Genomic DNA, 11,748 nt, shown 5'->3' with positions numbered 1-11,748 from the left:
AGTAGTACACAAAAATTACAAACACAATCACATCAAGAAATATCTCATGCCTCAGCTTGAGATTAGTTAGTAACATCATCAAATGTGAAAATGAAGCCGTACAGAGTCCTTTGCGATAAGAATGTATACATCTTGTTATTGAATAACAATCTTTGAAGAGAACATTGTGAATCCAAATGTTTACTTGTTTAAAAATAAAACAAAAACAAAGCAGAAAAGAACAGAACAGAACCAAAATGTATTTGAATGAGAGTCATATGACCTTCATCAAATGTTGAGTGTTTCATTTTGAATATCTCAATTCATTCAGATCAACTCATAATTCACTGATGGGCGTTATGAACCTCAGTGCACATCCTCATGCCAAAACAACATGTCACAAAACATTGTTATCAGCATCCTACAAGGTTCAGTTCAGTTCCAACAAACACATACACATATCAGTAGTCTTTTGGAGTACTGTTACTTTAATGAGCATTCAAAGTTTTTTTTAATTTATTCTTTGAACAAAAAAAGTCCCTGAATAACATCAACATTTGTTTACAACAAAAAAAAACAATTGTCAATCTAATTTTGACACATTTGTTGTTTTCCAAGAAATGCACTCTTAATTTAATAAATATCTCGAACAGGTAAATAGAACTGAATCCCAATTAAATGCGATGGCCTAGAAGTGAGAAAAGTATGGCTAGTATTTTAAACCCACGAATATGAGGTAAGGTGGCTAACCACTACGATGTCCTGCAGCCACTTGACTGCTATTAGTTTTAAATGAAGCATTGTACAAAATCTTGAGGGGGAAAAAAGTTCTTTTGATTTAAGAGCATGAATAGCCATCAGATGTCTATCCAGAATGGTCTTCTGGTGTACTGAAGGAGGGTTGAACTCACACTTGTTACGTAAGTAAGAAATTATACCATTTCAAGTGATATTTATTAATACTGAATATCTATTTTCTTTGTAGTTCATGTAAAATGTCATTATTGGATTGTTGTGTCTTTGCAACTTGAACATATGACTACATGGCTGTCTCAAACATTACATTATGTAACGTTGATATATTTTCATCCTTGTTTTTGAAGAAGATTCTGTATCTGTGTCAACTGTCTGCGTTGTTTTTTTTTTTTTTAAGACAAACAAAAATTGTTATTATGATCATTATTAGTTTCCCCTCCCAGCAGTTGTGGGTGGATAGATCGAAATATTGATAATATAAATACCTGTGTTAGAAGCAATATCATATGATACCAGTGTAATGAGATCAATACTCAGTTTCAGTTTTTCTCCTGCATGCAGTGAACACAACCTGAAAAAATATTTTGTTCTAATTTGTTCTGAAGGGATAGTTTTGTTTATGAAAGAAAATCCAGATATTACAATGTGTGTGGAAAAATGTGTTACTGATGTTTGAACAACATTTTATTAAGTAGATAAAGTATTTTCTGTTTACCTATAAACTGTTCCAAAATTCTGTTCTAGGTTTTAACTAATTAATAAGCCAAAGAAAACAATCGTAAAAAAAAAAACCAACAAAAAAAACACTTACAAGTAATGAAAATTCACCCAGATTTAGCAATTTGATGATGCATTACCCTTGAATATTGAAAAGTATCGGTATCGGCGATACTGATCCTGTATTTACCTGCTATCGGATCGATACCAGATCTTGCAGTATCACACACCACTACCACCCCGCACTGTGACGCGCGGCGCTTCCTGAACTCAGCGCGAGACGTCGCCCTCGCGCTCCTTCCCTTCCCTTCCCTCCCCTCCCCTCCCCTGAACGCAACGCGCCCGCCTGGGCCATCTGCCGCGGCGTCACGTGACACATCTGTCAGGGGACAGCATGGCGGACATGCATGTGGAGACTCAAAACAAATCGCAACGATCGTCCAGCTAACCCCGCCGCGAGATACCATCCAGACCGCGCGTCGAGCCGGGCCGGCGGCGTCCGAAGCAGCTCGCAGGATGGACGAGGAGCTCAAGCTGCAGTTCCCGTCGCTGCCCGCGATCAAGGAGGACCTTCTGGTGAGGCTGAATCCGAGCTGCTAACCCGAGCTAACCTCTCCTCCAGCCGCGCTGCCCGCCTGCGGATCACACGCTCGACTCGGAATTCCTCCCCGGCGTGAGGCCCGAACACACGACCCGTGATAAACCGTGATGCTGACGGCAGAGCCCTTCGCCGTCTTTGTCTGGATCCGTTTTACCCGTCCGGGACTGAGTAGCTCGTTAGCATTAGCCACGTTTGTACACAAAGTTAACTGGCGTCCTCTCCTCTGTGTCGACGTGAACATGGATCACTTGTTCAGCCTCCCACCTCACTTTAACTCCCTTCTGTTTCAGGACTGGGCTTATCCGATGAGGAGAGACATGCAGGTGTGTTAAAAAAAAAAAACCCAAGCCCGTCCTTTGTCTGTAGTGGGTTCTGTGGTCAATTCCGTGTGCTGAAGCTCCCGGCAGGATTCATGACCACAACCCTGCAGACGCTCTCCGCCTTATTTATCATCTCTCATTCAGTGAGAAAGCTGCACTTTAATGTTCATCGCAGAATTGTGCTTCACATTCCGATATTTTATCAAATGTAAAATAAATTAAATGCCTGCATTGATCAATCAAACATGCAGTTATTATACAAATGAAATTATATTGAGAATAGCTTATTGGAAGAAGGCTTTGTAATTTAAGATGTAGTAATAGACTGTACAGTTGGGGCAACAACATTTGGTACAAATCATGAATACTGGTTTCAACTGGGGGGGGGGCAATTTGATATGTCACCAATGGACGAAATTGAAGATTAAATTATCATAAATCTTATTAGCAGTCATTAAAGGTGAGAAGTAATTAGATTCCACATTATTCTTCAGGAATTGTGTTATTGATGTGTTGCTGTGTGACATTGAGAGATTGTGTTATTGGTTGTTGCTGCCTCCTCCTGAGTAAAGCCACATATTAAATTTGAGAGCCTTTATGGATTGAAGATGATGAATTGTACCTGGCTGTGCTGTTAACGGGCGTTGCTCTGCTCCGTTTCTGTCCAGGAGATTCTACCGGGACTGTTTTTAGGTCCCTACTCTGCCGCAATGAAAAGCAAGGTAATTCTCACCGCAGCAATAAGACAAATCGGAAAAAAAATATATATATATATATTTTTTTTTTTTTTACCCTCACCTCACTTGTCACACTTTGTTTTTTTTCTCCCCATAGCTGCCAATTCTTGAGAAACACGGCATAACGCACATTGTGTGCGTCCGCCAAGACATCGAGGCCAATTTTATCAAACCTAATTTCCCTCATACGTTTAGGTGAGTCGAGGAGGCAATGTGACGAGCGTGCTGCGCCGCCGTCTGCGTGGACTCCTTTCACCAAGTGCTCTCTCTTGCAGATATCTTGTGTTAGACATCGCTGACAATCCAGTGGAAAACATAATCCGCTTTTTTCCTACGGTGAGTCTCACAAAACGCTTCCTCGCGTCGGCTCAGGTTTTGTCATCTGAACAGCTGAAGAGATTCGGGGGCTGGCCGTCCCGGCGTGGTTAAATGTAAATGTAATAAAGATTTTAAATAAAACCTTTACAATTAAAATCACACACTCAGCTTCGCAGTCACGATGTGCGCTTACCAGACATTTCTGATTAAAAGTCTCCGTACGTCACCAGAGTTGTTCAGCTTTTCACCATCTGTGTGACGTTCCCCTCTTAACATTTTCCCTCTTGACCTTTTCTTTTTCACAGACTAAAGAATTTATTGATAGCTGCTTAGCAACAGAAGGTGAGGTTCTCGAGATTTCGTTCATCACGGCCAGAACGTCAAGAGGCAGGCAAAACAGTCTCTTGTCCTTGTCTTTCAGGAAAGGTACTTATTCATGGTAATGCAGGGATATCCAGAAGGTGAGACAGTTTTTTGTTTGTTTGTTTGTTTTTTTTATTATATAATACAAGCATTATGTGATCCTGCTTCCCTCAGCTGGTAAAAGCAGTTAAACTATTGTTCACGTTCTTATTTTCTTGAATCATTCTGAACATCGACAGCAGAGCATGTGGAAATGTTTGGTGCATTTAAATACATTAAAGTAAACAAGCTTCGGATGTAAATGAGGCCCCGGGGCAGTTTTCACACTGGACAAGGTCTCACTGTAATCCAGCTAAGAATGTCATCTCGCAGCTTCCTCTTTAAATAAAGGTGTTCCGAAGTATTGGACAGTGATTTGTGAAGTTATATGAAGTTTAATGAGGTGCCTTTTCATTGTTTTATTACTCTGTTTCAACTAAGTCTGAAAAGAAGAAAGTTCTCAAAGAGTTTATAATTGATACATTTTTCAAAATACATGTATGAACAGGCTCATGTCCTACAGAATAAAAGCTGTTGGTGATTCTGATATCCACTGGTCTCCCTGTAACCTCACTCAGAGAATACAGCGTGCTTTGTATTTTGTTTTCTTACGAGTGGTCACATTATGTTCAACCTGTATGCAGAGTCACAGCTGAGCAGATCAGATTAACAGAAACGTGAAGCATCGTGATACTGATTACTTCCTGTGGTCGCTTTTGGGTTTCTTTCAGTGCTGCCTTAGTGATTGCATACCTGATGGAAACATTTGGAATGAAATACAGGTGAGTCTTTCCTCCCCGAGCATCTGGAGTCACTGTTGACGTAGGTTTTAATTCCGTTCACCACTGGGTAATTGGTAATAACCCAAGCCTGATATTGGCATAAATACACAAGTCGTATCCAACAGGGTTTCTGTGGGTTAAAATATTGAGAGGTTGCATTCAGCAGAGGTTTGTGATGCAGCTCTAACACGCCCCCTTGTGTTGCCTCTGTAGGGATGCATTCAGCCACGTCCAGGAGAGGAGGTTCTGCATCAACCCCAACGTGGGCTTTGTGCATCAGTTACAGGTAAAACTCCACCAAAACCATTTAGTTATTATGAGATGTCACACTCTTGCTCATATTTAAACAATGGATGGGACACTGTTGTGTCCTTCTTTAAAAGGTGACGTATCGGTACTTCTTGCAAAATGAATCGATTTACTAAAAAATGTATGTGAACCGCAGGATGTTTAACAGAAATGAAGGGTGCATTATCTCACAAAGTCACTCGTTTTACATCTTCTCGTTGTGACTGCAGATTATTTACTTCTCTTCAGAATGTCCCCACAGTTTACAAGCTGCTCATAGGAAGCCTGTCAATATCAATAATCCATCAACATCTTCTCTGTTTTGGGCATTCCTATTCAAATTGCATGTTGATCTTTAATATATAATAGAATGACTCCAGTGAATAAACATTTAACAATTACCTGTATCACTTCCATCAAGTTTAAACGGTAAGAACGACTCTTGCGTGGCAGAGCATCATTAAGTCATTACTTTAACATGTGACAAGAAACTAACCAATAGAGAGGTTGGATGTGACTAAAAAGATCAAAACATCACAAATTGATAATGAATTGAAAATTCTCATTTTCCTTTGGTGTTTGTTTCCCAGGAATATGAAGCAATCTACCTAGCCAAATTGACCATTAAGATGATGTCACCAGTGCAGTTGGGCAGGTCGTTTTCTGTCCAAGCCGGGATGCCAGGTTTGTACAGTTTTTCTCTACGTCGTCTTAATTTTTCAGATTTTTTTCAAATTCTGGTCCAACTACCACGGCTCCTACGTGAGCTCCCTCTGCCGGCATGTGGAGAGAAGCCTATGAATATGTTATAATGGAAATGGTAGAAAGTTGCAATGGGAGTCTCATATCATCGTTTATGTCCCGTTATCACCCTGCACATGTGATTGAAGCCCCTTCATATGAGACCTTGACGTCTTTACGTCTCTTAAAGCTACAGATCGAGCACAAACCAACGAGACCTGAATGTTTTAAGGTTTACCCCAAATAAACAATAATTTCTACCTCTCGTGATTGTAAACATCGTCACTTGGCAGTTTAACCAATCCGTCCTTTCGCCCGTTTTCCCAACAGGAAGCCGCAAACGCACCCTGGAGGAGGACGAGGATTTCGGCGCAATGCAGGTCACAGCAGCACAAAACGGATGAGCGTCGCCGACGTTTGCTGCGTGGCGCACTGCACTCGTTTGTTTTTGTTACATTTTTAATGGGATTAAAAATGTAAATATTTGAACTTTTTGTAGGGGGGGAGGGGAGGGGAGGCCACCCATGTCTGAGACATGGGGTACTGACGCGGGGGTGGGGAGGGAGCGGGGCAAATTTCATAACTCCTTTTTGTTTCTTTCTTGAGCTGTATGCACTGATGGGAAGTTTTTTGCAGTTTTATAGTATTTAAAGCATTTTTGCATTTGCAGCGGGACAGTATTGCAATAATGCACTTTCAATACTTGAATTTGTGTAGACGTGCAGAAGAGAGGGGTAGTTGGCAAAAGGGAAGAAGAAGAAAAAGCCAAGACGTTGCCCAGCGGAGGACAGGAGAAGAGGAATAGCTGTTGCCTTTATTTTGGATGTGATAGGAGTATGGACTAACATCAGGCTTAATGTGTTTCAGTAAAGAATGGATGAAAACTCACAGCTTAATAAAAAATAAGTCCTACGTTTGTTTCGTCCATCTTTGTTTGTTTTTTTGGTCCTTGTGTGAAGATTCACTGCGATAGTAATTAATGTCGAAATGTGCCTGGGTTGGTTTATTGTTTCAAAACCTTTATTGAACAATTCACATGTTGCCTCAACAGATTGATGCAAACTGTGACAATTTTCTTTTAACCTGAAACCCCCCCCCAAAAAAAAAAAATGTCTGATCAAGTGCAATTTTTAGCTATTTATTTAAGAACCTGTTTCCATTTCAAGTGCATTTATACATTTAAGCTTAATGTATTGGAGGATTGGAAAAAGTAGCATACTGGAACCCCTTGGCATTTTGACGACCACTTTAATCAGAAACGGCTGCGTTACCATTGGTGGGGTTTTTTTTGAAGAGCTTCAAGCAAATAATCTGCTGCAACGAACTTGCATCTGTTGTGGAACTACAAACCAAAGAAACACTAGAGATCATAGAATATTTTATTTGGCTATTAACATGTAGAAATAAATTACATTAAATATTTCCCCAGTTCTCCAAAACAATTATAAAACTTAACTACAAAAGTTTGAATAATTTACACAAGGAATATTGTGAATCCCATCACCCTTTACAAAATGCTTCAATCTGAATCTCATCAGCCAAGACAAACAGAGTTTCTTTCCACTGCTTCACAGTCACTTTTCAATGCACAACAAAAGTTAATAACAGTTTAGTTATTCATGTTTTGTTGTCTGCAAAACGTCACTACAGGCTGTGAATCGACAGTACGGGGGCCAAAGGACCTGCTTGAGACTGGGGGAACTGTACCGGGAAAGAACATAGAAAAATAAACCCGAAAGTCGTACAAAAAGTAGTGTTTCAGGACGAGGAAAGAAAAACGAGCTCCTTCTCTTTGGCAACAGACCTGCAAAATAAACATGAACCATAATCTTCACTTAATTCTTCCAGCATGTTTGCTTTTTATTGTGACCTTAAAATCTGCTCTCGTCTGTTTTGGATTATTTGATGACGTACTTGGGAATACAGTAAAGTCTTCCTTTACCGCGCAGCTTTTATGACTTGGAGTTGACTCATTAGTGATGTCAGAACATGCCGACAGTCAGCGACATTTCCTTCTTGGGGAGGTTAATGACAGGAGTCCACCCTGGTGAGGTAGCCATAGTTACCACAAGGGCGGGAGACTTTTCTATTTACTCAACTGTGTTGAAATCGGGATGAGTGTTCAGGGACAATCTTGACTTGTGTCACAACTGTAAACGCACTCACCGGCAGCTTTCCCGTCTCATAAGCTGCTCATTGCAAGTGCTGATGTCTGGAAGCGTACAAAAATGATGGTCCGAATCCTCATGGTGGGTTTGAGGCTGATCTTCAGTCAAAGAATCGACACTGCATGTACTTCTCGTCCGAAGCAGCGTAGCCAAACTTTTCGTAGAAAGCCACATTTTTGGGTGCACATTCCAGCGTGATTTTGTAGCAGTTTAGTTTTTTGCTAAGAAGAGTAAGAGTAGACACTAACCTGCAGGGCAAAAGAAAAGATATAGAGACGTTTAAAACAGACAGCCAGCTCAAACCTTTCCTGTCATTTCCTTAAAAAAGTCTCGGATTAAGTCTCAAGTATAACAGACGAGGCTGAAATACAGAGAAAGTCTACTCACAGTTTCCCCAGCTGCTTCCCTCTGCACACGTCGCTGACTACGACCTCCTCCACCCGGCCTCTCTGCAAACAGCAGGACACACAGCAGCTCTTCAGCCCACTCAGGTTCAACAATTATACAAACATGGTTGTCAAAGTAACTTCTGTGGGCGGGGGCAAATCGAGATTCAAAATGATCAGTCTTATCATAGCTATTACATTATTAAGTAGCTTTTTATGGCATTGATGTCAATAAAGATGCTCGTTAAATGGTTCAACCGACAGATTTCAGAGTGTCTTATACCTTGGCACAGGAGTGGATGAATTTATGCTCAGTGATCAGTGTGGCCGTGGCCACAATCTGTCCCAGAGTCGTGTCCTCCACCACCACCACGAAGTAGTCTCCAGTCCTCTTCATGTGCTCGAAATTCTCTGGGGAGCCACCAAGGAAAAAGGAGGAGTTCAACATTTACGGATACTTTCCAGACCAGGGGATGTTGTTTGACTTTTTGTTCAATAGGGGAAACTTTTTCCCATTACTTTTTTTTTTTTTTAGTTATTATGAATTAATGAGGCACAACTTACTTGCAAACTGCTCTGCTGTGACGTCCCCTGTATGGGTGAGCTGAGATAAAACCTTGAAAAATCCTAGATGACAAAAAAAAAAAAAAGAGAGACAAGATTAAACCCAAACTTTTGGAATAGTTTACCGTTTCAGCAGACAGCTTGAAAGGTGCACACATGCACCCTTGTTTGGCCCGAAGACACTATAACACTCGAAACGGGACGAGTGTTCGTCATTTCATTTCAAGCAGCACACAACCAGGTGTGGAATACGTGACCCGACTCACCTCTGTTGAAATCTGCGGTGCAGAGCGGCCTGAGCAGCAGGCCGTCTCCGGGGCTGCTCGGCGAGATGGGGGGAGAGAAGGGGACAGTGTTGCTGGTCCAGTCGAGGTCCTGAAGCAGAGACGGCTCAAAAAGTGGAGAGTCATCCAGCAGCATTCTGCGATCTCTGAACACGACGAGAGGCCAAGAAACGGATCCTAAAAGTACGACAGGTGACGTGTAAATGCAGCTGGTCTGGACCTGCCTGGATGTGTTTGTTCAGGGAGGCGAAGAACTTTGATCGGACGATTACAGCTCCAGAACTTCCAATACTTTTTCCTTTTTTTTTCAGTTTCCCCATAAAGGCATGGCAATAAAAACAATTTATAAATCACAATTATAATAAGATATATTCATTCATCCATCATACCAAACAACCAAATGAAACACGAAGCAGCATTTTTCAACTCATTTACGTGATAAATGCACAATTATCAGGAAAACAAACAAACAAACTATATATATATATATATATATATATATATATATACATACCAGGACACATGTTTCTTTATTATTTGATCAAAGTATTTCTGATGAAAATTTTTGTTTGCCTTTGGTACCGTAATCTGTCTCTTTGAGGAGATTTTAAACTCATCACGTAGAGCAGCACCAAATAAACAAACACCAATGTGTGAGAAGTGCGAGACACAACCAATGATATAATAATAATCATAATAATGGTTAATAATGTAAAAAAAAAAAATGTGACCAGTTAAGATGTATGTTTAGATTTTGGGGAGCATAAAGAAAATGAAATTAAGATCATGTTGTGCTACTTTAACATTATCTTAGATGATAAACATGGCAAAGTTTTTCAACTTTAAACAGAGGCCCCAAGAAGTCATTTTTAAGCTTCATGCACTTTAGATTGTAGGACACCAAAATGCAGATGGTACAAAACGAAAGTAGCACTATTGACAGGACTTCAGGAATGTTTTCCTACGTCGGGAAATCATTTTAATGACTTTAAAACTACTAAAGTAAAACAAAGTCTTAAATGCTTGACAACCATTTTCAAGAGGGTAATATAAAGGGTCAAACATCCAAAGTTGTTTTAGGGTTTGTCAGCCAGCTGGTATGTGACAAACCAACAAGGAAAATTACTGTATGCAATGAAGTAATATTATTCTTACAGAGATTATAGACAGGACTCAGGAAGTGTAATATGAGATGCTGGTCCGTCCCACTTCAATCTATTCACAGAGCAAGGCCAACTGGCACTTTTATTTTTAGTGTCTTTAACTCACTTTGAGTCCAGTCTTAATAATAATAAAGACATGGCAATAAATCACAAGTACAGCCACAGACCACGTCTCGCTCAGTAACAAACGAGTGAATGGATTATTTGAGTATTGGACAACTGGGAAGAACACATTAGTAAAAACCGATTAAATCAGATATTACACCTCCCTCTGGGTTTCGGACAACAAAATGGGAACAGATGCCAACAGTCACGCTTCATTAACTTTAAATAGTGAAAAACGACAAACACAAAGCGTTAAATATGACTTCAGTCAAACATGTTCGGCTCCAGAGCTCGAGCTTGTAACGTGGAGCTGTCACGAGCTAAACTGTGATCTACAGTGAAGACTTACCGGTTAAAAAGGCCCAGCAACGATCCCACAACGAGCTAAAATCGTCTAAAAGTGACACTTTCTACGAGATTTCACCGGGCTGAATGAGCATCGTTACCGGGGGCGCACCGGGAGCGTTCCGCCGCCTCGCTTCCGCTTGACACGAGCCCTCCTGGATGACGTGGCACTGCGCCGGCGTCACGACATCGACGTAGCTGGCGCGGCGTAGTGACGTTCGCGAGACCAGCGTGGCGACATGTAAACAAAACATCTGAGTTTAATAAATTAGCTTTTCATGAGATATTTTAGGTTTGCTTGAGTGTAAATGTATAAAACTGTGTTCCGTATCAAGCTGTACTATTTTCTATTACATTTGTTCTTCTGTTGAATTAAAAAAAAACATGAACAAAAGGAAAAAAAACACCATAAATGCTATTTTGCATAAACATAGGTGGTGAAATTGTCTCGTCAATCGTACCGTACCAGCTTTCCAGAGTCGCACACACATTTTTGTGCCTCACATACGAATGTAAATATAAATATTAGAATACATTTCCCCCCAAGTTTCCAACCGTAGTATTGATCATAAAACCAAAAACCACAATTATTTCCAGGATTTCCACTCATTAAATGCCAGTTTTGTTATTGAAAAAAAATATCAATATCACATTTAAATTCTTTATGAATTTCTGAGAACGCGTATGCTCCGTTTGTTAATTCCTGGTCATATATACTGGTTTTTTATTTCAGTAATTGTCACGACATTTAATTTAGTTGCTGTTGAAATTTAACTACACTATATTAATAGATATGGTGCTGAATGTTTAATTATAAACAAAGAAATAATTTGGTAAGTAACATACAAGTCCAGCCAGTCAGTTACTGGAGACATTTTAGAAATGTGTTCCTTCATATGGAAAAGCACATTTTTGCATTAGCGTGCAACCTCTATACAACTGCAACAAATATTTTATTTCACACATTTACAGCCAATTTATTGGACAAATAAACTTCCTCCTATTGAAACCTGTTTGTCAAAATTCTGACATTTTTAGCAGTAAGAACAGCAGGTGTATAAACCAGAAACAGAAGTGGTGTTTGACCACTTC

At 40.2% G+C, this 11,748-nt stretch overlaps 2 protein-coding genes across 3 annotated transcripts; one reads left to right on the top strand and one right to left on the bottom strand.

Moving 5' to 3' along the window:
- The first annotated feature begins 1,843 nt into the window (after positions 1 to 1,843).
- On the top strand, positions 1,844 to 6,553 carry styx (serine/threonine/tyrosine interacting protein). Of its 2 annotated transcripts, XM_080498858.1 has the most exons (12): positions 1,844 to 2,028; positions 2,344 to 2,376; positions 3,042 to 3,095; positions 3,208 to 3,305; positions 3,386 to 3,446; positions 3,734 to 3,770; positions 3,850 to 3,889; positions 4,562 to 4,612; positions 4,826 to 4,898; positions 5,491 to 5,584; positions 5,972 to 6,021; positions 6,359 to 6,553. In XM_080498858.1, exons 1-12 carry the CDS (start codon positions 1,969 to 1,971, stop codon positions 6,377 to 6,379), a joined length of 672 nt encoding a protein of 223 aa, XP_080354984.1. In that variant the 5' UTR covers positions 1,844 to 1,968; the 3' UTR covers positions 6,380 to 6,553. The 2 variants fall into 2 exon arrangements, with proteins under 2 accessions (XP_080354984.1, XP_080354983.1); XM_080498857.1 differs by lacking the exon at positions 6,359 to 6,553 and having other exon boundaries at positions 5,972 to 6,129.
- Positions 6,554 to 6,796: 243 nt separating this feature from the next.
- gnpnat1 (glucosamine-phosphate N-acetyltransferase 1) lies at positions 6,797 to 10,798 on the bottom strand. The gene is made up of 6 exons (XM_080501617.1): positions 10,661 to 10,798; positions 9,026 to 9,220; positions 8,760 to 8,822; positions 8,479 to 8,606; positions 8,197 to 8,258; positions 6,797 to 8,057 (listed from the first exon to the last, which is right to left on the bottom strand). Exons 2-6 carry the CDS (start codon positions 9,177 to 9,179, stop codon positions 7,910 to 7,912), a joined length of 555 nt encoding a protein of 184 aa, XP_080357743.1. The 5' UTR covers positions 9,180 to 9,220; positions 10,661 to 10,798; the 3' UTR covers positions 6,797 to 7,909.
- Positions 10,799 to 11,748: the final 950 nt, after the last annotated feature.

Source organism: Blennius ocellaris (genome assembly GCF_963422515.1).
Source record: "Blennius ocellaris genome assembly, chromosome: 1".
Taxonomy (NCBI): Eukaryota; Metazoa; Chordata; class Actinopteri; order Blenniiformes; family Blenniidae; genus Blennius; species Blennius ocellaris.
The sequence above is the reverse complement of the archived record's forward strand: the minus strand, read 5'-3'. Positions and strand labels throughout refer to the sequence as shown.